Consider the following 25,249-nt stretch of genomic DNA (forward strand, 5'->3'; position numbering starts at 1 on the left):
ATCGTCGTGTAAAGGTGAATGTCGCGTGTTAACACGTAAGAATGTTTAAGTTGGTGTTTGTGTGAAGTGTTTAGCTGCAGTTCACAGAGTAACAGACCGAAACTGAAGCGAAACAAGTCCTGTCAGAACCGGCTCGACTCGAGTGACGTGTCGTTGAGTAAAGTCTCCAGTAGAGGTCGCCAACGCCTCACGTTTCGATTGCGTCATAGATCTACTTAACACACGCGGTTGTTTATAAAATGATTCATATTTCAACCATTTAAAGTCGCTCATTACTATACAAATAACTATACATACTTTTATCAAGACAACAAAAATAAGTGGAGTAAAAAATGTTGTAGTTAATCCATTTATGATTACATCATCTGGGGCCAGACACACAAAACGAAACAACAGAGGACGATCTTGTCATTCTAAGCGGTTTATGCGACCGGCACCAGATTAAACACCATCTTTGTTTTCTTAACCAAACTAAATATATCTCACAAAAGTATTATTATAATAGCAGTAAAACTACCACCCAGATAGCAATGAGTCGGCGGCCCACCGGCGGCAGTAGAAGCGGCAGAAAGGCGTAAATGCAAACGCGTCTGACGGCGCCCCGCCGGCGGCAGCCGCTATTTAAAAGCGGCAGCCGGCGTGCTACCGCCTTCGTTCCGCGGATGGCCCGCGGGCCAACCGCCGTTCAGCCGCCGTTATATTGCAGGCGGCTCTTCCGCGGCCCGTCGGCTATTTTCGTGCGTTTTGCCGCCGCTTATTGTGTATATATATATATAAAAAAAAACTTATATATTTCTAGCGTGCAGTTTATAAAGAATGAATCATCAAACCAGTCAATTTCCCATTTGGCGTTTTAATTCCACATTTCAAAGTACAGTAACTGTGTAGAGCACTGAAATGTAAATAACTGAAAAATAAAATAAAGTACTAAAGAACATGCAGGTTTACAAAAACAATGTTGTTAAAAAAACATTACAGTCAAATTAGAACACTTACAATAATTGTTAATTTAAAGAGGTCAGCTCTGGGATGAAAATAATTAGGCTACCAGTAAACATTATATCAAGTAATGAGGATATTTGGCACCAAATAATTTGAGGTATAACATCACATTTACAAGTAATTTCTAACAAAAGGATAGTAAGGTACAATGGTCTTCAGGAACAGGTCTCTAAAACATGTTTTATTCTCTACACCGGTCCAGGTTGTATTAATGGAAAGGTGATTAGAGAAGATACTCTGAAGCATTCGCCACACGGTTGTCTTTAGGTCCCTCCCACATTTGATTGCCAAAAACCGAAGCTGAAAATTCAAGTGTTACAAATTAAATTTCTCTGAAGTTTCTCATACATAAATATGTGACAGGCAGTGTACAATCTTAATTTTACTTTTTAGATTAACCTACAGCGAAATTAGCAAACTTACCAGTCGTTCCTGGAGCTCTTTATCCTGCCTCAAAGTGTTGTCAAGCAACACCAAAATCTTCCTGGGTGTCTAGGGGGAGTTACACCCTGGCAGGGATATCTCTCCAACAGACACATTGGCACTGAAATGTTGCAGCATAGTGTCCATTTTGTTGTCCATGCTATGCACAACATCACCAAACTCTCCAAGACGTCGCAGCATTAGGGTCTGATCTGCACCTACAGGGGTTCCCAGAATAAAATAATAAAGTAGTCAGTCCTGGTTCATCAACTACTGAACTATGACATTTATATCTAGGTCTACGACATGAACAGGTGGCCCCAATGGGAATTAAATCAACAACCACAGGCGTTGTTTGCGAGTTGTACCTGATTGCCCAGTGCTAGCAAACGTCTTCAGCATTGTCCCAACTTGCTTCACCTGCTCTTGAAGCGAGCCGCTGTCATCCGAAGCTACAAAATGAAAGGCATATGACAATTTTGGACCTACATCACAGACAAAAAAAGTTACATTTAAGAAAGAGTGCATGTTCTCACCTGCTTGTGCATCCCCCGGGCTTGGTTCTCCTCCCTCAGGGCTTGGTTCTCATTCTTTAGTCTGTGAAAATCTACACATATATATATTTTTTAAACAACAACTTAAGGCACTATTTTTAATATGCACACTAAGACAGAGGCCTACAATATACCTTCGTAGCTGAAAACTTCATGCTGTACACGAGATGCCAGGCGAAAGGGGCCTATAACAGAGCGACGACTTTCTCCTATTGATAATCATTGACATTTAAAAAAATGTTTGAAGTTATAGCATACATTTAATGAATTGGACTTAAGTTTAGCACAAGGTATTACATACCTCCAGCGTTTTCACCCATAACAGGTTATGCTCTGGTCAAGTTATCTGAAAGAAACCGTGAACAAAACCACATTGTTAATGCCATTTTAGCTACAGGATTAGCAGCATACAGCAAATTAAGTTTTACTAACAACATTGCTTAACCTCAGTGTGTACTGTAACAAAGGCAAAACAGCACGTGTGAGCGCACACAGTTGCTAGACACATTAGCTACTGGAATAACAGCATACAGCAAACGTATTCTTACTAACAACATTGCTAAACCTCAATGTGTACTGTAACAAAGGCAAAACCGCATGTGTTAGCTAACACTTGCTAGCAACTTTAGCTAGTGGATTAAAAGCATACTTGTTCATACAAACAAAATAATATAGACATCGTTACTTTTGTAACAGAAAAAAAACTCAACGCCTGGAAGAAACCAAGTAGCTATTTCAGAAAGTTAATAGTTATAGCGACAACTTTATAAACAACGCTAATTTAGCTCGACTAGTTAGGCAAGAACAAAGATGACTAGAGATTTTATAAAGATAAACAAAAACAACGTACAAAATGAACATGTACTTACTTAAACGATCGTAGTCGATGACTATTATCTGAAATCTGTATCTTGATCCTCTTTTCAAACAAAAACGTGTGACGAGTGATCTTCCAGGATTTGCACACAAGCAACACAGACAGAGAAATGTTACCGGTAACTTCGTCTGCTGCCCCTTTCGACCGGTGGAGGTACTTCGTTTTATGTGCTTTAACTTTCTTAACAATTAATTTGTACAGGTCGCAATTGCAAATTAATCCCTTACACTTGTTAAAGGTCAAATACATTAAAAATCGAGGTGGGAAAAAAATGAGACATAAACGACATTTCCAGTCAGTGCATAAATCAAAGAAATGTAAAAATGTTCACCTAAGTGCATAAAATAATTCGATATATTTTACATATATTACTGTACTCGCTTCAGAGTTTCAAAGTAATTTAAATGTCATTTTCCAAACCTTACTTTAATGGAATCATAGTCAAGAATCTGTTATAAACCCTACTGACTTTGGAGCAAAACAACTATAGCCTGTTGGATATAATTAACATCTAGGCTATTATGATTTTATAACCACTTTAAGTGTGAAAGGTAGTTAAAATGCTGTCAGTTTTACTCTAACTCCTGCACATGGTCGATTTTGAAAAAATTTCAAAGCGGCTTGCCGCCAGCCCGCCGCAGTCCAATCGACGGAGGCAACCGCCAGAGAAAATGAAGCAGTCGGGCCGCCGGCTGCATGCCGGCGGCATCTCGCAAGAAATGGGAGTGACGTATTCGGCGGCAAACGTTTCATCCCCGCCAGCGAGACGCACCTATAGCCGACAGCTTAGGGCTGGCGGCAAAAAGAAGTCTTGCCGATATTTTTTGCTAGCTGGGCACTGTAGTTCAGAAGACAATTACCCGCAGCGAAAGGAAACACTACACACACTGCGAAATGCACAAATGTTTGTGTGTGTGTGTGTGTGTGTGTGTGTGTGTAACATTGTGTTTGAGCTCCTTCAAGGCTCCCCCTCCGTCATTACGGTCATCAGGTGAAAGTGAAACTGTTACAGCAGAAGACATTTTAAATTGAGAAGAATCGCCATTTTTATTAAAGTTAAGAAAAATACGGTGAGTTTCACATTTATTCAGTAGATTCAGTCGCCTGTTTTACTTCATTTACATCGCGTTTATTGTTGTGTGTTGTTTTTTGTATTGAACTATTGCTCCTGTGTGACATATCGCTCATTGCTCCCTGAATTCTTCATAAGTCGCTTTGGATAAAATCATCTGCTAAATGACTAAATGTAAATGTTATTCTTGTCATTAGGAAGAGTGTTTATAAACAGTCATATGTGACTTGTTTGCCGATTCTCTTGTGAAAATACTCGATATAATGTCTAAGTGAAAGTGGAAAGATTCATTCCTGCACAATTTTTCTGGCAACAGACCAGGGCGGATGACCACAAATCTCTTTAGGTTTCAAAAATGAAGTCACAATCCAGTCCGCTATTTAAACTCTGTATTACTCCACTCCAGTAACTTAACAGAGGAAGACCTTTAGATTAAAATAGAGGTAAATTAAATGTGTGCAAATTAAAATGCTGAGTATTCTGAAAGTTAACATGCTTTTTAAATCGGTCATTATTACAGTGCCTACATTTGCTATGTTATGGTTTCAAAATATAAAGAACACTTAGAAAATAGTAATATAGTCGCCATAAATGGGGAAAACCTCTCATTGGGGACCAAGCCCATAGTATTGGGTTAAGCCCCCAATGTCTGCAACATCTGGCTCCGCCCCTTCAGTCCATGTTAGAAATGTAAAGCACAATAGGGGAGTTCAACAATAATATGAGACACTTCACTGTTTAAAAGATGAAATGTGCAGCTTTGCTGAGGATGACTGGTTTAAAGAAGTGTCTAACACAGTGTTTTTATTGCAGGAACAATGAGTCTCTCCAGAGAGTTTAAAAGGTGAGATGAGTAAAGATTTTAATATACAAATTTTTCCTTTTTAACTGTAATTGAGAAACGTGTTACATGTGTTTGGTTTGTCTGATAGCTGTCAGAGTTTATACTTAAAACTACTTTGTGAGGATTTGCTTCATGCAAACTAATTAATTACAAATTAATATTAGTTTGTGTGGGGAGGGGTTTCTTTGGTTTTGTTTATTGTTTGTATTATTAAATTCTCTTTAGATAAGCAGGGTTCATATCTCACTATAGCACTGAGGAGGAATTACATTTTAATCTTACTGTATCACTTGCAGAGGGATTTTAAAAGGTTGGACTACAGACAGATTCAGTTTTCTTGCTGGGATGTACGAGATTTAGCTAAATTTATGCATAAAATATATTATTACATGTAAGCAATATAGTTGTCCTTACAAATATGTTCATTTATAATAGTTTATCTTAGCAGAAATTACTTTTTACTTTATTTTCTGAATATTTTTGTTCATATATCCTTTATTTATTCTAATATACAAATTTATCACATTACTGATACATTGCATAAACTCATTATAATAAATGTTGTTTTAGTTTGACTGGTGGAGAATCTCCTAAACCCAGCTGTGTGTCCATGAAGAGTGAAGCATCAATGGGTTATCCACTTGACTTCAGTTCAGGAGACTGTGATGATCCAGATGTGAGGTGAGAACAGTCTGATGGTTTAGACGAGTAAATCACTTCATCAGTCTTTATTCTCTGATCTGAGTCTGTGCTGTTGATGTTACTGCAGATATTCACTGAACACTTTACTGACAGATACACACATTAATCCATGTGTTCACTGTATGAAACACATATTTCATTTATTGTTACATTACAGAAACACAACAAATGTCTCATTCAAAGGGAAGCACATGGAGTCTGTTTTCCAGGTGAGTGGGTGTGTCAGTGTGTGTGTGTCAGTGTGTGTCTGTGTGTGTGCATTTGTCTGTGTGCGCTTGTGCGCGTTTGTCTGTGTATGTTTGTGTGTGTGTGCACGTTTGTCTGTGTGTGTGCGTGTGTGCGCGTTTGTCTGTGTATGTGTGCGCGTTTGTCTGTGTGTGTTCGTGTGTGTATGTGCGTTTGTCTGTGTGTAAAGTTGAGAAATGGATGCAAAGCAATTACTGTGTAACAACCGTTTATATATAAATATTTATTAGGGATTTTTGACAGTATTCTCTTTTGAAGAATGTGTCTTTTTTAGTATTTGCTTTGATTAACAATCATTTATTTTACTTTCATTTTTTGATTTATTTTCAATATCATGTTTCATTCACAGTTTATTCTGAAATGTAGATGCTCTTCTTCAAATGATGCTTTAAAATGTTATTATTACTGATGATTCTGAAACATGTTTAGATGTTTAGTTTCAAACTGATTCATTTTAGTAAGAAGTCACGATCATATTGATTTGAAATAGATCTCAGTGTGTTATCAATGCTGATGTGTATTTGATGCTTTGAGAATCATTTGAAGGCAAAATATGAATTAAAGAAAATATCATTTTGTTTGTATAGTTTTGATGTGTGTTTATAGTGTTTAAATGTGTTATAGGTTTCATGAAATGAGGTTCAAGCAATGTTCACTAAAATGAGCATTAAATCTTTTTCTGCCCTCATAAGAAAACAAAATCATGTGTGTTTGAACAATGTTTTCAGGAGCTTGAGCACAAACTCATCTCTCTGATGAAGAAAGAGCTGAAGATCTTCAAGAGTCTACTGAGTCCAGATTACCCATCATGCTCTGAGAGAGAAGAGGAGGATGATGAAGATCAGATCAGAGTCAGAGAGATGTTTCTGAAGATCACACTGAACGTCCTGAGGAAGATGAAGCAGACAGACCTCGCTAACAAACTACAGATCAGTAAGAGATTTATGAATTTATTCCTGAGGATTATTTTTTTAATGTCATTTCCTGCATTTAACTTATTTTGTTTTCCTTTACACAACAGAATTCACCCCTTTAAACATAAAGAAACACAAATCCAGACTAAAAGAGAAATTCCAGAGAATGAATGAAGGAATCTCAAGTCAAGGAAGCTCAACACTTGTGAATGAGATCTACACAGAGCTGTACATCACAGAGGGAGGGAGTGAAGACATCAATAATGAACATGAGGTGAGACAGATTGAGACGACATCCAGAAGATCAGAGACACAAGAAACACAAATCAAATGTAATGACATCTTTAAAGTCTCACCTGAACTAAACAAACCCATCAGAAGTGTGCTGACTAAAGGAGTCGCTGGAATTGGAAAAACAGTCTCTGTGCAGAAGTTCATTCTGGATTGGGCTGAAGAAAAAACAAATCAAGATCTTCACTTCATATTTCCACTTCCTTTCAGAGAACTGAATCTGATCAAACAGACAAATATCAGTCTGATGGATCTTCTTCATCAGTTCTTCACAGATACAACAGCACTGAGATCGACAGACTTTGATGATTATAAAGTTGTGTTTATCTTTGATGGTCTGGATGAGTGTCGTCTTCCTCTAGATTTCTCAAAGAATCCGAGTTTGTTTGATGTCAGAGAATCAGCGTCAGTGGATGTGCTGCTGACAAACCTCATCAAGGGGAATCTGCTTCCTTCTGCTCTGATCTGGATCACCTCTCGACCAGCAGCAGCCAATCAGATTCCTCCTGAGTGTGTTGATCTGATCACAGATGTACGAGGATTCAATGACCCTCAGAAGGACGAGTATTTCAGGAAGAGAATCAATGATGAGAGTCTGGCCAACAGAATCATCACACACATGAAATCATCCAGAAGTCTGTACATCATGTGTCACATCCCAGTCTTCTGCTGGATTTCAGCCACTGTTCTCCAGAGAATGTTGAGTGAAGCAGAGAGTCCAGCACAGCTCCCCAAGACTCTCACTCACATGTTCACACACTTCCTGATGTTTCAGATCAAACTGAAGAGTCAGAAGTATGATGGGAAATGTGAAGTAGATCTTCAGCAGGCTAGAAAGAGTCTTGAGTCTCTGGGAAAACTGGCTTTTCAACAGCTGGAGAAAGGGAACCTGATCTTCTATGAGGAGGATCTGAGAGAGTGTGACATTGATGTCAGAGAAGCGTCAGTGTACTCAGGAGTTTGTACTCAGATCTTCAGAGAGGAGTTTGGACTGAACCTGGGGAAGGTGTTCAGCTTTGTGCATCTGAGCGTTCAGGAGTTTCTCGCTGCTTTGTTCAAGTTTCTGTCATTTCTTCAGCAAACATCAGAAAACTTCAGCAGATTGAGATCAAACATGAGTGATTTACTGAAGAGTGAAGTGGACAAGGCCTTACAGAGTGAGAACGGACACCTGGATCTTTACCTCAGATTTCTTCTGGGTCTCTCACTGGAGTCCAGTCAGACAATCTTACGAGATCTGATGACACAGACAGGAAGAAGCTCTGACAGTAAACAGGAAATAGTCGAGTACATTAAGATGAAGATCAGAGAGAATCTCTCTCCAGAGAAATCCATCAATCTGTTTCACTGTCTGAATGAACTCAATGATCATTCTCTAGTGCAGGAAGTACAAACATATGTGAACAGAAGAGATGAGTCTAGTCTTACTGGAGTCCGTCTCTCTCCTGCTCAGTGGTCGGCTCTGGTGTTTGTGTTACTGAACTCAGAAGAGAAGCTGGATGAGTTTAATCTGAGGAAATATGATCGATCAGATGAATGTCTTCTGAGGCTTCTGCCAGTGATCAAAGCATCCAGAACAGCTGAGTGAGTCTTTACCTGCAGTTTCACCTGAACATCTAACAGTCCACATTACTGTAGTTAATGTCCTACAGAGACACAATAAAACATGATGGAATTGTTCACTGCATCTATAGAGTGAGAGCTGCTCTCTTGTGGCTTTTTTCTGATTTTCATTCATTTGTTTTTTATTTATAATTGTCTGTCAGGGTTCAGTTCTTGCAGTGATTCTCATTGTTCAAACATTATCTCTTCATGTGTTTATATCTTCACTGTTATCTTATTTCTCTTTCAGTCTGAGTGGCTGTAATCTGACAGAGGAAAGTTGTTCATCACTGGCGTCAGTTCTCAGATCAAACTCCTCAAGTCTGACAGAACTGAACCTGAGTCACAATAAACTGAAGGATTCAGGAGTGAAGCTGCTCTCTGATGGACTGAAGAATACAAACTGTAAACTGAAGACACTAAAGTAAGAAAATCCTTAAAGCAATAAAGTTAAACATGTGTATGTATGTAACGGTCACCAACTGGAGTGCCCTTGAAAACCACCAGAGGGCACTCCACATCAAACTTATCATTCACTCACAAAACTACATCTCCCATAACGCACTTCCCGGACTCATCAACACTGATTACATTCATCTGTATCTCATCACCCTGTTAGCCTCACTCTATATATACCCTGTTCACTTATTCACACACTGTGAAGTCTTGTTTTGTTATCACTGCATTTCTTAGCGTTTCTGGTATTTGTCTTTTCCGTGTATTACTTTGTATCTTGATATTGACTACGATTCTCTGCTGCCTGCCCTGTCCTCTGCTTGTGACTGTTTACGTTTCTGGATATCCCATACATACGTTACGCTGTCGATGATCTCTGCCTGTTTGACCATTCTGAGAATAAAGCTGCATTTGGATCTAACCTGCCTGTCCCGGAGCAGTTCATGACTGAAGACTTCGCCCCCCAAGATCCAGCAGCAACACACACCACAGACCCTGTCATCCGTCTCTTCCGCCTCAGCCAAGGTAACCGCCCGATAGAGGAATATGTTACGGAGTTTTGTGAGCTCTGCCATGGGGTGGACGAGAAGGACGAGGTATTAAAGGACATGTTCCGTTATGGGCTTGAGGAAATGTTGGAGTATCTTTTGCCTGACAACACTCCTCAATGGACTTTAGGTCAATATATTGACCTTGCCCTCCTGATAAGCGGCTCGCCCTTTACTGTGGGAGAGGCAGAGGACAGGGTTGAAACCCCAAATAATGTTTTTTGGGGGGGGCAACAGTGTCAAGCGCAGTTGGCAGCAGAGCCACTGCACGAGATGGCCGCCAGCCCAGAGCCACTGCACGAGACGGCTGCCAGCCCAGAGACACTGCACGAGACGGCTGCCAGCCCAGAGACACTGCACGAGACGGCTGCCAGCCCAGAGACACTGCACGAGACGGCTGCCAGCCCAGAGACACTGCACGAGACGGCTGCCAGCCCAGAGACACTGCACGAGACGGCCGAATCCACGCCTGTGTCTCCGGACAAGACGGCCGAATCCACGCCTGTGTCTCCGGACAGGACGGACGAATCCACGCCTGTGTCTCCGGACGAGACGGACGAATCCACGCCTGTGTCTCCGGACGAGACGGACGAATCCACGCCTGTGTCTCCGGACAAGACGGCCGAATCCACGCCTGTGTCTCCGGACAAGACGGCCGAATCCACGCCTGTGTCTCCGGACAAGACGGCCGAATCCACGCCTGTGTCTCCGGACAAGACGGCCGAATCCACGCCTGTGTCTCCGGACAAGACGGCCGAATCCACGCCTGTGTCTCCGGACAAGACGGCCGAATCCACGCCGGTTCCTGAACCATCGGATCCGCGCTATACCCCTGAACCGACAGGTCTGCCTGGTCACCTTGAGGGGACGGCTCCGCCCCGGCCGCCTGCACAGCCTGCTCCGCCCCGGCCGCCTGCTCAGCCTGCTCCGCCCTGGTGGGCTTCGGTCTCATATGCTCGATTGTGGTGGTCTTCTGCTCCGCCTGGTGGGTCCCAGATCCGCCCTGGTCGCCTGCTCCACCGCAGGCTCCAGGTTCTCTTCCACTCCACGGTCCTGGCCCTCCGGTCCGCCTCCGCTCCTCCTCCCTCCTGGACAGTGTTAGGAGCGTCTGGAATCCGCTCCTTAAAGGGGGGGCTATGTAATGGTCACCAACTGGACGGCCCTTGAAAACCACCAGAGGGCACTCCACATCAAACTTATCATTCACTCACAAAACTACATCTCCCATAACGCACTTCCCGGACTCATCAACACTGATTACATTCATCTGTATCTCATCACCCTGTTAGCCTCACTCTATATATACCCTGTTCACTTATTCACACACTGTGAAGTCTTGTTTTGTTATCACTGCATTTCTGAGCGTTTCTGGTATTTGTCTTTTCCGTGTATTACTTTGTATCTTGATATTGACTACGATTCTCTGCTGCCTGCCCTGACCTCTGCTTGTGACTGTTTACGATTCTGGATATCCCATACATACGTTACGCTGTCGATGATCTCTGCCTGTTTGACCATTCTGAGAATAAAGCTGCATTTGGATCTAACCTGCCTGTCCCGGAGCAGTTCATGACAATGTATTATGTAAATGGAGGTCTTCATAAGTTTATCAGAATCATCTTTATATGTAAGAGACTCAACAGTGACTGTCAGTCAATGACTCTGTTGATTCAGATTCATACAGAATTATCACAAAACTGAGATCAATTTAACTAACTTTAATATATTAAACTATTCATGATATTATTGTAAACTGACAGTGATTTACAATAAATTAATATATTATGTGTATCTTGTAAAAAGGGACATAAATTGATAAATTTGATTAAATTTAATTGAATAATATATTAAATTATTAAAATATATTAAATGAGGTATAATTAACTACATAAATTTTTTTTATCCATTATTGTCTAAATGTTATTGTCATTATCTCATTTATTTTCTTCTCTCTTCAGTCTGTGTAGCTGCAGTATTGGATCTGAAGGTTTTGTTGCTCTGACTTCAGCTCTGAGATCAAACCCCTCACATCTGACACAACTGGATCTGAGCTGGAATAATCCAGAAGATTCAGGAGTGAAGCTGCTCTCTGATCTACTGAAGGATCCACACTGTAAACTACAGACACTACTGTGAGTTACTGATCAAATTATCATTTAGTTATAAACTCACTTTTTTTAATAATCTCAAGTGACTGTCGAGTATTTTTGCTGTTTGTGTTTTGCTGTTTCACTCTTGTTCTTGTGTAAATTTGATGTAATTGACAGTGGCGGCGTTTCAACAAAACCTTGGTTATGGCAAAATTTCCTCCGGCCAAACAACAGCGAAATTCCAAAGTAACGTCACCATAAATGATACCACATCATATCTAAACAAATCCTTCACAAGAATCCAAAACACTGAATGAATGCATGAACATGCACAGAGACTTACAGATAAAAAACACAAACCCTCATATCCATTAAAATGTGTTTTTAAAGCTCTAACTCTGCAGCAAAAGTGCGACTCCAACAAATATCTACTAAAGCATCTGTCATTTATACTGTGTGTGACAATCACTTCAAACCCACAGACAGATGTTTCATAACAACCACAAACGACCACGTTCATCAGGTACGAGTCTAAAATAAACACCAAACATTAAATGAAATGAACAGCAAACATTATTAAATATAAAACATGTCTCACCTTGTCACAGTGCAGTTTATTGTTATTAAGCAGCGGCGAGGTTGAAGCTAAATCTGTGACATCCAGATAATCCAAAAAGATTCACCTGAACATCTAACATACAAGAAATACACAGCAGTCTAAAATATGAAGATGATCTTTAATGAGCATCATTATACACACTTTGTTTGCTGTCTGCACTTGGGTTCTCTGTCCTTGTTCCCTCAACACGTTCCTGACACCTTGATGCTTCATACGATATCCTGAAAAAGTGGTGCCTGCAGAATGATATAGTTTTTATAAATAACTGGAAGAGTTTTGAGGGCAGACCTGACCTGTTGAAAAGTGATGGTCTCCACCCCTCCTGGGCTGGAGCTTTTCTACTGTCTAGAAATATGGCACATAGTCTTAATGCTAAAACTTGACTCACTGGGGCCCAGGTCAGGGAGCAGACAGAATGGCTTAACCAACGGTCTGCTTGCCGTCTCACATTGCAGAACACACTAAATACACAACATGCGATAATACTTTCTCCCAAACATCATAAAATAGAGACTGTGTCTGTCCCCCGGATTAGCAAACATAAAATAATGCGTAAACGTCTCAAAGGTAATTTAATTAACGTTAAACTAACTAAACATGAACTTAATACAGATAATCAACTGTTTCGACTCGGATTGCTAAATATTAGATCTCTCTCTAATAAAGCACTTTTTATTAACGATATGATAACAGATCATAAAATAGACATGCTCTGTCTGACAGAAACATGGCTAAAGCCAGATGATTATTGTGGTGAGGAAGGCGGTACGAGAGCCTTGACGCGGGGCCGGTGGCGTGAGTGATAAGTGGAAGCAGCTGTGCGCGCACCGGTCCCGCATCTTATCACGGAGGAGATTGGAAGCTTAAAAGGATGTTCGGCAGGACTGTTGACGAGAGAGGACCGGGCCCGAAACTGTGTTTAGTTTGTGTATGTTTTATGGCCGGCAGTCTACCGTGAGGTGGCTGTCGGTCAGTTACGTCAGTGTTTATTGTTTATTTAATTAAAGTTTTTATTGTTCAAATGTTCGCCGGTTCCCGCCTCCTTCCTTCCCTTCTTACGAACTTTATTACACTGGTGCCGAAACCCGGGAGGAAGGAGGGACATGCTGTCAGAGAGCCCTCGCTGCCGAGGGTGATCGCGGTGCTGAGGAATTCGGGCAGCGCGGACGGGGGAAGTCCCCGAGTGGCTGCCCGAGGCGGTGGTGCTGGATCAAGAAGTCGGATGGGACGAGGACCTCGCTGCCGTGCTCCTGGGTCGAGGTGGGGTGGCTGCCGTCCAGGAGGGAGCCAAGGCCCCTTCGCCGTGGGCCGAGCCTGCTGCCAGCCGCCATGATGGGGAGGAGCAGGGAACAGAGGACCAGCTGCCCTCAGCTGGAGGGCCATCGCCGGCCGCCAGGGGGCGGAGGAGGATCGAGCCGTCCACCGAGCGTCCAGTACCATCGCATGGCACCGCGAGGAAGAGTTTCTCGGCTGGCTTGAGGACCGAGCGACAGCTTGTCAGGGAACCGGACAATTTTTTTTTCTTTTCCTCTCTCCCCTCTCTCGTCCCTGTCGCTCCGGGGGCTCCCGTCTCCATTCTTTCGTCTCGCCGGTGCATACCCCCAGGCGCCGCGGACTCCGCGGGCTCCCCGGGGGGGGAGTAGGTACAGTCTTGGTGGTGGCCCCCGGCCTGTAAGGGGTGATGGGGGTATGTGGTGAGGAAGGCGGGACGAGAGCCGTGACGCGGGGCCGGTGGCGTGAGTGATAAGTGGAAGCAGCTGTGCGCGCACCGGTCCCGCATCTTATCACAGAGGAGATTGGGAGCTTAAAAGGATGTTCGGCGGGACTGTTGACAAGAGAGGACCGGCCCGAAACTGTGTTTAGTTTGTGTATGTTTTATGGCCGGCAGTCTACCGTGAGGTGGCTGTCGGTCAGTTACGTCAGTGTTTATTGTTTATTTAATTAAAGTTTTAAAGTTTGAATGTTCGCCGGTTCCCGCCTCCTTCCTTCCCTTCTTACGAACTTTATTACAATTATATTGCGTTAAATGAGTCTATCCCCCAAGATTATATTATACACACGAGCCTCGCCTAAAAGGCAGAGGGGGAGGTGTTGCTGCACTTTACCGTAACTCTTTTAGCATTTCTCAGAAGTCTAATCCTAAATACAATTCTTTTGAAGTCATGGTACTTGATGCATCAATACCTAATACACAAAACATCTTTAAAATTTATTCTGGCTATTGTATATAGGCCTCCAGGGCACCACACAGATTTTATTAAAGAATTTGGTGGGTTCTTATCAGAACTAGTACTGGCTGCAGACAGAGTCCTTGTTGTTGGTGACTTTAACATTCATGTAGATAATGATACAGATGCTTTAGGAATGGCTTTTAAAGACACTCTTAACTCCATGGGCGTTAGTCAACATGTGTCAGGACCTACTCACCTTCGTAATCATACTTTAGATTTAATATTGTCTTACGGTATAAACGTGGGCGACGTAAAAATCCTTCAGCAGAGCGAAGACATCTCAGATCATTATCTGGTATCATGCTTGCTTCAATACCCAATGGTGGCAAATCAAACTCCAAGTTACAAATATTGTAGAACAATAACTTCGACTACAAAAGGTGCGTTTCTTGATAATTTGCCTGAATTGTCTCAAATCTCTAGCATGAGTAATAACGTTGAAGATCTTGACTTTACCATTGAAAATATTAATGCCACCTTCTCGGAAACGCTAGACATAGTTGCTCCCTTGCGCTTAAAGAAGATTAAAAATGACAGACCGACACCGTGGAATAATGAACTCACTCAGGCTCTAAAGAAAGCGGCACGAAAAATTGAGCGCAACTTTAAGAAAACTAAATTAGAGGTATTTCGTACTGCCTGGAAGGATAGTATTAAAGAATACAGGAAAGCCCTAAAAACGTCGAGATCTGCCTACCTTTCATCACTAATAGAAGAAAACCAGCATAACCCTAGGTTTTTATTTACATTTACATTTAGTCATTTAGCAGACGCTTTTATCCAAAGCGACTTACAGATGAGGAAACATTGGAAGCAATTATAACAACATAGGCAACGAAAATACATAAGTGCATCAAACTAGTCCATTAAAGCCTAGCACTGTATAAAAGCTAAGAATAGTGAGGTTAGTAATTTTTTTTTTTTTTTTTTATAAAGAAGGAAAGGGAAGAGAATTAGGAAAAACTCAATCAGCGACGTGTTGACGGAAGAGATGCGTTTTTAGGCGTTTTTTAAAGATGGCAACCGAGTCTGCTGATCTTGTAGCAGCAGGTAGATCATTCCACCAATGTGGAACAGATCCAGTGAAGGTACGGGAGAGTGACTTTTTTCCTTTTTGGGATGGTACCACTAGTCGTTGTTCCTTTGCAGACCGCAGTGATCTGGCAGGAACATAGATCTGCATTAGCGAGTGGAGATACGATGGTGCAGATCCGGTGTTGGTCTTGCAGGCCAGGAGCAAAGCCTTGAACTTTATGCGGGCGGCAACAGGGAGCCAGTGTAACCTGATGAAGAGCGGAGTTACATGCGCTCTCTTCGGTTCATTGAAGACCACTCTTGCCGCCGCATTCTGGATCATCTGGAGAGGTTTGATTGTGCAAGCAGGAAGTCCAGCCAGAAGCGCATTGCAATAATCCAGTTTGGACAGGACAAGAGCCTGGACTAGGACTTGCGTAGAGTGCTCCGATAGGAAAGGTCTAATTTTCCTAATGTTGTAGAGGATGAATCTACAGGACCGGGTGGTGCTGGCAACATGACTTGTGAGGTTAAGCCGATCATCGATTACCACAAGTAGAGTTGTGTGTCGTCCGCATAGCAGTGATAGGAGAAGCCATGCTTTTTATTTGATACAGTGGCTAAATTAACCAAAACTAAATCGCCAGCGACTTCTGATTCTGTATACCAGCATAGCAGTGAGGATTTTATGAACTATTTCACAAATAAAATCCAAGATATTAGAGAAAAAATTATAACTATGCAACCAGAAGTGAATCCCGCTGAACAAACGACTAACTACAGCGCCTCTAAGGAGAAATTACGTTTATTTTCTACTATAGATCACGATGAACTCTCTAAAATCATTAGATCATCTAAATCAACTTCATGCATGTTAGACCCTATACCTACAAATCTACTGAAAGAGATGCTCCCAGAAATTATAGATCCTCTACTTAGCATTATTAACTCATCTCTGACATTAGGACATATGCCTAAAGCATATTAGGTGGCTGTTATAAGGCCCCTTGTCAAAAAACCCCATCTGGACCCTGGAGAACTAGTTAACTACAGACCTATTTCGAATCTACCTTTCTTATCTAAAGTTCTGGAAAAAGTAGTCTCAATTCAAATATGCTCCTTCCTCCAAAGGAATGAGATTAATGAAGATTTCCAGTCTGGATTTAGAGCACATCACAGTACAGAGACTGTTCTGATTAGAGTTACAAATGATCTGCTTATGGCGTCTGACCGAGGTTGTATCTCCTTATTGGTGCTGCTAGATCTTACTGCTGCATTCGACACCATTGACCACAGCATGCTCCTACATAGACTCGAAAATGATGTCGGTATTAAGGAAATAGCTTTGAAATGGCTTAGATCTTATTTGTGCGACCGTTTTCAATATGTAGCAATATACAATGAGGTATCACGTAAATCGAAAGTCCAGTACGGTGTACCACAGGGCCCAGTCTTAGGGCCTATGCTCTTCGCATTATACATGCTACCTCTAGGAGATATAAAGCGACACGGAGTAAGCTTTCACTGTTATGCTGATGATACGCAACTTTATATTTCCTCGAAGCCTCATGAAACACAGCAATTCCATCGAATAGTGGAATGCATAGTCGATATAAAAAAGTGGATGAGTAGCAATTTTTTATTACTGAACTCGGACAAAACTGAAGTGTTACTTATCGGACCGAAAACCGCCCTACGTAACAACCAAGAATACTGCTTAACTATTGATGGATGTTCCATAAAACCCTCATCTTCAGCTAAGAATCTTGGCTTTATATTCGATAGTACTCTGTCATTTGAGAACCAGGTCGCCAACACCTGTAAAATTGCGTTTTTCCATCTTAAAAATATATCTAAACTACGTCATATGCTGTCACCATCAGATGCGGAGAAGCTTATACATGCCTTTATGACATCAAGACTAGATTACTGTAATGCACTATTAGGTGGTTGCCCTGCAGGCCTATTACAAAAACTCCAACTGGTCCAAAATGCGGCAGCTCGAGTTCTTACGCGTACAAAAAAGTATGAGCATATTAGCCCGGTTCTGTCAACCTTGAACTGGTTACCTGTAAAGCATCGCATAAACTTTAAAATCTTGCTTATTACCTATAAAGCCTTGCATGGTTTAGCTCCTCACTACTTGAGAGAACTTCTTACGTATTATAGTCCATCACGTGCACTACGCTCTCAGGTGTCAGGTCAGTTGGTAATACCTAGAATTTCAAAATCAAGTGCAGGCGGCAGATCCTTTTCTTATCTAGAGCCTAAACTTTGGAACAGTCTTCCCTGCACTGTCCGGGAGGCAGACACACTCTGTCAGTTTAAATCTAGACTAAAGACGCATCTTTTTAATCTTGCATACACTAGACTATCATAATATATATATATCAAAGATCTAGGCTGCACTAGTTAGATCAACCGGAACCAGGGACACTTCCAATAACAACTGATGCATTTGTTGCATCAAAGAGTGCAGAACAGTACTCTACTCTCAGCCAGTCTTGTCTCATTGTTCCAAGGTTACCAGAGCGGGCAGGACGCAGTCCAAGGTTACCGGAGCGGGCAGGGCGCAATCCATTCCCAGACCTGACAAATGCTGGACGAAGGACGTGGCGACTCTACAAAACTTCAGTCGCTATTAGATTATTAATGATAATTTTAAATCTAACTTTGTCTTTTTATTTTGCCTTGTTGTGCAAGCACTGTCGAGCTTGTGCAGAGGCTGCAGCTTTTGCCAGAGGGGAACTGGAATCCCCTGGTTAGGCCTGGTTTCCCTCCGAGGTTTTTTTCTCCTCCAATGGAGTTTTGGGTTCCTCGCCACCGTTTGCATACTGTCTTGCACTGTTTGCCTGGCCGGGGGGGCTGCTAGAATTTGATAGTCTTATTTAATTAACACTGCATATAGGAATTTATTGTGTGTCTGATATTTGACCTGTGTTTTGACTTCCATAACCTTTTATGTTTTACTTATAGTCAATGTTTTCTTGTACAGCTGTTTTGTAACAATGAAAATTGTAAAAAGCGCTATATAAATAAAGCTGACTTGACTTGAAAAGAAATGAGATCAGAAGTGATCATTAACGATCCATCTGTTAATGCTTTGCCTGCTATTCATCTCTGTGGCAAGTGCAGCGTTATTCACATCAGAAAGATCCATCATGCAGTCAGAAAACAGTCATAAGTGTCTTACTAACATTGTGACTCACTGTTATCTTGTTATTTCTCTTTCAGTCTGAGTCGCTGTAATCTGACAGAGAAAAGTTGTTCATCACTGGCGTCAGTTCTCAGATCAAACTCCTCAAGTCTGACAGAACTGAACCTGAGTGACAATAATCTGAAGGATTCAGGAGTGAAGCTGCTCTCTGATGGACTGAAGAATACAAACTGTAAACTGAAGACATTAAAGTAAGAAAATCCTTAAAGCAATTGTGGCGGGTCACCCCTTGCGCAATCAGCGTCGCCAGGGAAACGGATGAGCCACAGCTGCCGATCGTCAACTCTCCAATCAAGTTGGCATAAAAGCCAGCGAGCCAGAAGACACGGGGAGCTACCACTCCCATGCAAGCCAGGGTTAATGTATATGTCTTCTGTCTCGCAGGCTCGGACGACTGACGATCGGCACCGCGCTTGGAAGCACGCACAGAGGAAACACAGGCACACTCGACGGACACGCCATTGGGCACGGAGAGCACGAACCAGCGGGGGAATTAATCACGGGACACGCCTACGCCACACCCACGGACCCATTGGACGTTTCACCGAGCACCCTACACGTACACATCTAAATAAAAGGTCCCCTCCGGGGCGGTAAAACGACTTTCTGTGTATGTGTCATCTCTCCCCCTGCTACATTTGGTGGAGAATGCCGGCATACTAGAGAGATTGACGCATACACAGGACATTACCCACAAGGTTTTTTTTTTCCTTGCCTTTCAGACACTCTCTCTCTCATTCTCTATCGGCCAGTGAACCAAGATGGAAGAGATCGTGCGCCGGCTTGCGGAGGTTTCAGTCCGCCAGCAGCAGTTGAATGAGCAGATGACACAGAGGCAAAACCGTGCAGACTTAGCCATGGATCAGATGCGAGAGGCGATCACGGCCCGGAGTCCTCTTCCGGAAGCTCGATCGGCGGCCCACCACCTCCTAACAAAGCTAACGGACCAGGACGACGTGGAGGCATACCTCCACACCTTCGAGGTCGTCGCCGCTAGGGAGGTGTGGGACAAGTCCGAGTGGGTAAAGATTCTTTCCCCCTTCCTGACTGGGGAGGCCCAACGGGCCTATTATGCTCTCCCCACGGCTGCAACGGATAATTATGATGTGCTGAAAACGGAAATCCTCGCCAGACTGGGGTTGTCCCCCATCAGCGCAGCTCAACTTTTTTCCAAATGGACATATGATGAGAACACTCCGGTACGAGCCCAGGCAGCACAACTCTCCCGCCTGGGACACCAGTGGCTTCTCTCGGACGGACCCACGGCCTCCCGAGTGGCAGAAAGGGTGGTGGTGGACCGCCTCCTACGGGCCTTACCGCGCCGATACCGCACTGCGGTCAGCATGAGGGGTCCCACCACGCTGAGTGAAGTGATCGAGTCGGCAGAGCTGGCCGAGGCATCCGCAGCCCGCGATGCGGGAGAGAGAGTGGTGCTGACGCCCCGGAGGATGAACCCAGCCTGGCGACCACCGGAGGGCATCTCCCGACCAGGTAACAGACCCGCGGCCCCCTCACCAGTGGATGAACCCATGCCCACGGAACCCGGACCTGCGGCTCCCCGAGCCTGGATGGCCGGTTGTGCGGTACATCGACAAGCCCACCCTGGAGCTCCCCAGCGGGCGATCAAGGTAAATGGGCAGGCCGTTACAGCAACCTTAGATTCCGGTAGCGCTATCACCCTGGTCCAGCCCAGCATAGTGGCCCCCTGTGTGGGGGGAAAGTTCACAATCCCCATTACCTGCGTCCACGGGGACACCCGGGAAGTCCCCGCCCGTCGAGTCACGGTGGCCGCCACCCAGGGGTCATGGCCTCTGGATGTAGGGATTGTGGATGACCTACCAGTGCCCGTGCTGCTGGGTCGCGACTGGCCAGGGTTTGACCAACTCCTGGCAACCGCTCTACAGTCAACCGGCCGAGGGGGCCGACCCCGGAGACACCACCCTCGGAGGAACCAGACCCCGCGTCGGGCCTGGATGGCCACCGGAAGCGAGGCAGAGGGTGAGTGTCAAAATCCTAACCTCTTTTCTGACCTCTTTCGACAGATCACGGGGGGGGGATCTTTTGGAAGAGAACAACGAGAAGATGAACGGTTGCGAAACTGCTGGGACCAGGTACGCATCGTCGAGGATGAGGTTAGGATACCGGGGCCTCATCCGGTCCCTCATTTCATCATTAAAAAGGGTCTGTTATACTGTGTCGGTCAGAGGCGGGGGGAGGAAAAACAGTTGCTAGTTGTCCCAAAGGGAAAGACGGATTCCATCCTGGAGTTGGCACACGCCCATCCTATGGCTGGACACCTTGGGGCGGCCAACACAATACAGAGGATTCGAGACCGATTCCATTGGCCTGGTCTGGACGGAGAAGTTCGGAGGTTCTGCCAGAGTTGCCCCACATGCCAGAAGACCTCGCCGAAACGGCCCCCCCCCAGCCCTCTTGTCCCCCTGCCCATCATCGAGGTGCCCTTCGAGCGTATAGGGATGGACCTGGTAGGACCGTTGCCTAAGTCTGCCCGGGGGCATGAACATATCTTGGTGATTGTCGATTACGCCACCCGGTACCCAGAAGCAGTCCCCCTGAGGAAGGCCACCTCCAAGGCCATTGCCAAAGAGCTCTTCCTCCTCTTCAGCCGGGTGGGAATCCCCTCGGAGATCCTGACTGACCAGGGAACTCCTTTCATGTCACGGCTGATGGCGGACCTCTGCCATCTCCTCCAGGTGAAACAGCTGCGCACATCCGTCTACCACCCCCAGACAGACGGTCTGGTCGAGAGGTTCAACCAGACGCTGAAACGGATGTTGCGCCGGGTGGTGGCGGAGGACGGGCGTGACTGGGACCTCATGCTGCCGTACGTGCTGTTCGGCATCCGAGAGGTACCACAGGCTTCTACTGGCTTCACGCCCTTCGAGCTCCTCTTCGGACGACAGCCCAGGGGACTCCTAGATGTTGCTAAGGAGGCATGGGAACAACAGCCGGCCCCCCATCGGACCATCATCGAGCACGTACGGCAGATGAAGGACCGCATCGACCGGGTGATGCCCCTCGTTAGGGAACATCTCTTTGAGGCCCAGCGCGCCCAAAAACGGTTGTATGATCGGCCTGCCCAACCTCGAGAGTTCCTGCCAGGTGACCGGGTGATGGTACTCATTCCGACAACCACATCCAAGTTTCTGGCCTCCTGGAATGGACCATACACCGTTGTGGAAAGGGTAGGGCCGGTCAACTACCGGGTCCGTCAGCCGGGGCGGCGAAAGGAGGAAAACCTGTACCATATCAACCTGCTAAAGAGGTGGATAGCCTCACCGGCCCAGATGGCCGCCTTCGCCGACACTGAGCCAGCTGTAATCCCCATGGGCGACCAACTGGCAGCTATACAAAAGCAAGACCTTCGATCTCTGGTCAGTCAGTTTAAGGACGTCTTCTCCGAGAGGCCTGGGCAGACCCGGATCATCAAACACGAGATCCGGACCCCCCCAGGAACCATCGTTAGGCAGCGTCCTTACCGGGTCCCTGAAGCTCGTCGGCTGGCTATAGAGGAGGAAATCACCCGCATGAAGACATTAGGGGTGATAGAGCCGTCCCGCAGCCCCTGGTCGAGCCCCATCGTCATGGTCCCAAAGCCGGATGGCACCCTCCGCTTCTGCAATGACTTTCGACGCCTTAATGAAGTCTCCCTCTTTGACGGATACCCCATGCCCCGAGTGGATGAACTTCTGGACCGCCTGGGGAAGGCTCGGTACATCAGTACGTTAGATCTGACGAAGGGGTACTGGCAGGTACCCCTAGCGCCGGACGCCCGGGAGAAGACTGCATTCAGCACCCCTTCCGGTCATTGGCAGTACCGGGTCCTCCCCTTCGGCCTGCATGGGGCTCCGGCCACCTTCCAGAGGATGATGGATGTCCTCTTGCGGCCCCATCAGGCCTATGCGGCGGCCTATATTGACGACCTAGTCATCCACTCGGAGAGCTGGGACGACCACCTGGATCGGTTGCGGAGGGTGCTAATTGACCTACGGAAGTCGGGACTCACAGCAAACCCTCGGAAATGTCACCTAGGGCTCGACGAAGCTCAGTACCTGGGGTACCGCGTTGGACGAGGACTAATCCAGCCCCAGAGTAGGAAGGTGGAGGCAGTGAAAGATGCCCCCCAGCCACGGACCAAGACCCAGGTACGAGCTTTCATGGGGCTGGCGGGATATTATAGATGCTTCATCCCTAACTTCTCCTCAATAGCCAGTCCCCTGACTGACCTGACCAGAAAGGGGCAGCCAGAGAAGGTTATCTGGACCCAGGAGACGGAGAAGGCGTTTCAAGCGTTGAAGACAGCCCTGACATCGTCTCCAGTGTTGTACGCCCCGGATTATGGTTGCCCCTTTACACTCCAGACCGACGCCTCAGATGCGGGAGTAGGGGCGGTGTTGTCCCAGACTCGGGAGGGTGAGGAACATCCCATTGTGTATATCAGCAGAAGGCTCACCCCCGCCGAGTCCCGGTATGCAACGGTGGAGAAGGAAGCCCTAGCCATAAAGTGGGCAGTCCTGGAGCTCAGGTATTACCTGCTCGGGAGGAGCTTCACCCTCGTCACGGATCACGCCCCCTTGCAGTGGATGGCAAGGGCCAAGGACACAAACGCCCGTGTGACCCGTTGGTTCCTGGCGCTCCAGGACTTCCACTTCACCGTGGCTCACAGGGCTGGGGCCTCCCACGGCAATGCAGACGGTCTGTCGAGACTCTGGTCAGGTTGGACGTCCCGGTCAGGCACAGTCCCGCACCCCCCACACCCACCCAGGTCGAAGGTTTCCGGAAGGCCTCTACTTCCCACGTCGACGCCTAGGGGGGGGGGATGTGGCGGGTCACCCCTTGCGCAATCAGCGTCGCCAGGGAAACGGATGAGCCACAGCTGCCGATCGTCAACTCTCCAATCAAGTTGGCATAAAAGCCAGCGAGCCAGAAGACACGGGGAGCTACCACTCCCATGCAAGCCAGGGTTAATGTATATGTCTTCTGTCTCGCAGGCTCGGACGACTGACGATCGGCACCGCGCTTGGAAGCACGCACAGAGGAAACACAGGCACACTCGACGGACACGCCATTGGGCACGGAGAGCACGAACCAGCGGGGGAATTAATCACGGGACACGCCTACGCCACACCCACGGACCCATTGGACGTTTCACCGAGCACCCTACACGTACACATCTAAATAAAAGGTCCCCTCCGGGGCGGTAAAACGACTTTCTGTGTATGTGTCATCTCTCCCCCTGCTACACAATAAAGTTAAACATGTGTGTGTATTATGTAAATGAAGGTCTTCATAAGTTTATCAGAATCATCTTTATATGTAAGAGACTCAACAGTGACTGTCAGTCAATGACTCTCTGTTGATTCAGATTCATACAGAATTATCACCAAACTGAGATCATTTTAACTAACTTTAATATATTAAACTCAACTTGAAGTTGAAGTTTACAATCATTTAATTTATTACTTGTATCTTGTAAAAAGGGACATAATTTGATTAATTGATGAATAATAATTGAATAATATATTTAATAAAGTATAATTAACTATATTAAATAATTATGCTATTAATTATTGTCTAAATGTTATTGTCATTATTTCATTTATTTTCTTCTCTCTTCAGTCTGTCTGGTTGCAGTATTGGATCTGAAGGTTGTGTTGCTCTGACTTCAGCTCTGAGATCAAACCCCTCACATCTGACACAACTGGATCTGAGCTGTAATAATCCAGAAGATTCAGGAGTGAAGCTGCTCTCTGATCTACTGAAGGATCCACACTGTCAACTACAGACACTACTGTGAGTTACTGATCTAATTATCATTTTGTTCATTGTAGTATCTTCCATAATAATCAGACTACTACATGAATAGTTAACTTCAATACTTTACTTTCTGTTTGCAACAGTAACAGCAACAGACATAACATTCCATGTCTTATGCATGGCACATCTTCTTCACAACACACCACAGTGTGGAACACAACACTTGTAATACAATGACACCTAGTGGTTACTCCAGGATACTACATCCCCTCCTTCTTAAGCTAAATACCCATAACCTTACTTACAGAATATAACACTGTAACAATCACAATCTCAATATTTTAATGATTAGTATTTTCTTTTAGAAAAAGAAGAACTCTTCAACAACTAACTCAATTATATTATTGATTGTCTTTTACTGACTTTACTTATGTAACATAGTCTTTCAAGTGAGCTGGAGAACGTATCTCTCTTGCAGACCTTCTCAGATTTGTAGGTTGTTTAGTCTCTTTTTCAACAACCGTCACTTCTAGCGATTGTCCTGTTTCAAGGGAAGACATCTCCTTTCCTGCTGATGCATTGACAACATCTGCACTAGGCAATGCCGAAGTGTCAACATCCTGTTCATTTTCTCTGGGTAGTACAGTCTCAAGCATCTCGTCTGTTCTGCGATTTCTTATTTGGTCCACATGTCTTTTCACAGTTTTTCCATGCCCTAGAGAAGTCTTGTATGAAAGAGGTCCTGTACAACATTCCACTACTGCAGGAA

General features: G+C 44.9%; 1 protein-coding gene and 1 long non-coding RNA gene across 2 annotated transcripts in view; one reads left to right on the forward strand and one right to left on the reverse strand.

Annotated features, from left to right (window-relative positions):
• Positions 1 to 834: 834 nt before the first annotated feature.
• LOC306891734 lies at positions 835 to 2,985 on the reverse strand. The gene is made up of 7 exons (XR_013786386.1): positions 2,849 to 2,985; positions 2,281 to 2,325; positions 2,114 to 2,188; positions 1,962 to 2,032; positions 1,794 to 1,877; positions 1,426 to 1,643; positions 835 to 1,302 (listed from the first exon to the last, which is right to left on the reverse strand). It is a non-coding gene; the product is annotated as an uncharacterized lncRNA (long non-coding RNA).
• An 860-nt stretch (positions 2,986 to 3,845) lies between these two features.
• LOC306891695 (NLR family CARD domain-containing protein 3-like) overlaps positions 3,846 to 25,249 on the forward strand; it is a 33,063-nt gene continuing 11,659 nt past the window's right edge. Inside the window, exons 1-9 of the mRNA XM_079452169.1 lie at positions 3,846 to 3,926; positions 4,742 to 4,772; positions 5,343 to 5,453; positions 5,632 to 5,683; positions 6,449 to 6,653; positions 6,742 to 8,509; positions 8,778 to 8,951; positions 11,490 to 11,663; positions 24,343 to 24,516. Coding sequence (XP_079308295.1) covers positions 4,747 to 4,772; positions 5,343 to 5,453; positions 5,632 to 5,683; positions 6,449 to 6,653; positions 6,742 to 8,509; positions 8,778 to 8,951; positions 11,490 to 11,663; positions 24,343 to 24,516 — 2,684 coding nt within the window. The 5' untranslated portion in view covers positions 3,846 to 3,926; positions 4,742 to 4,746. The remainder of the gene's footprint in view (positions 3,927 to 4,741; positions 4,773 to 5,342; positions 5,454 to 5,631; positions 5,684 to 6,448; positions 6,654 to 6,741; positions 8,510 to 8,777; positions 8,952 to 11,489; positions 11,664 to 24,342; positions 24,517 to 25,249) is intronic.

This window comes from Barbatula barbatula, assembly GCF_947034865.1.
Source record: "Barbatula barbatula genome assembly, chromosome: 3".
Taxonomy (NCBI): domain Eukaryota; kingdom Metazoa; phylum Chordata; class Actinopteri; order Cypriniformes; family Nemacheilidae; genus Barbatula; species Barbatula barbatula.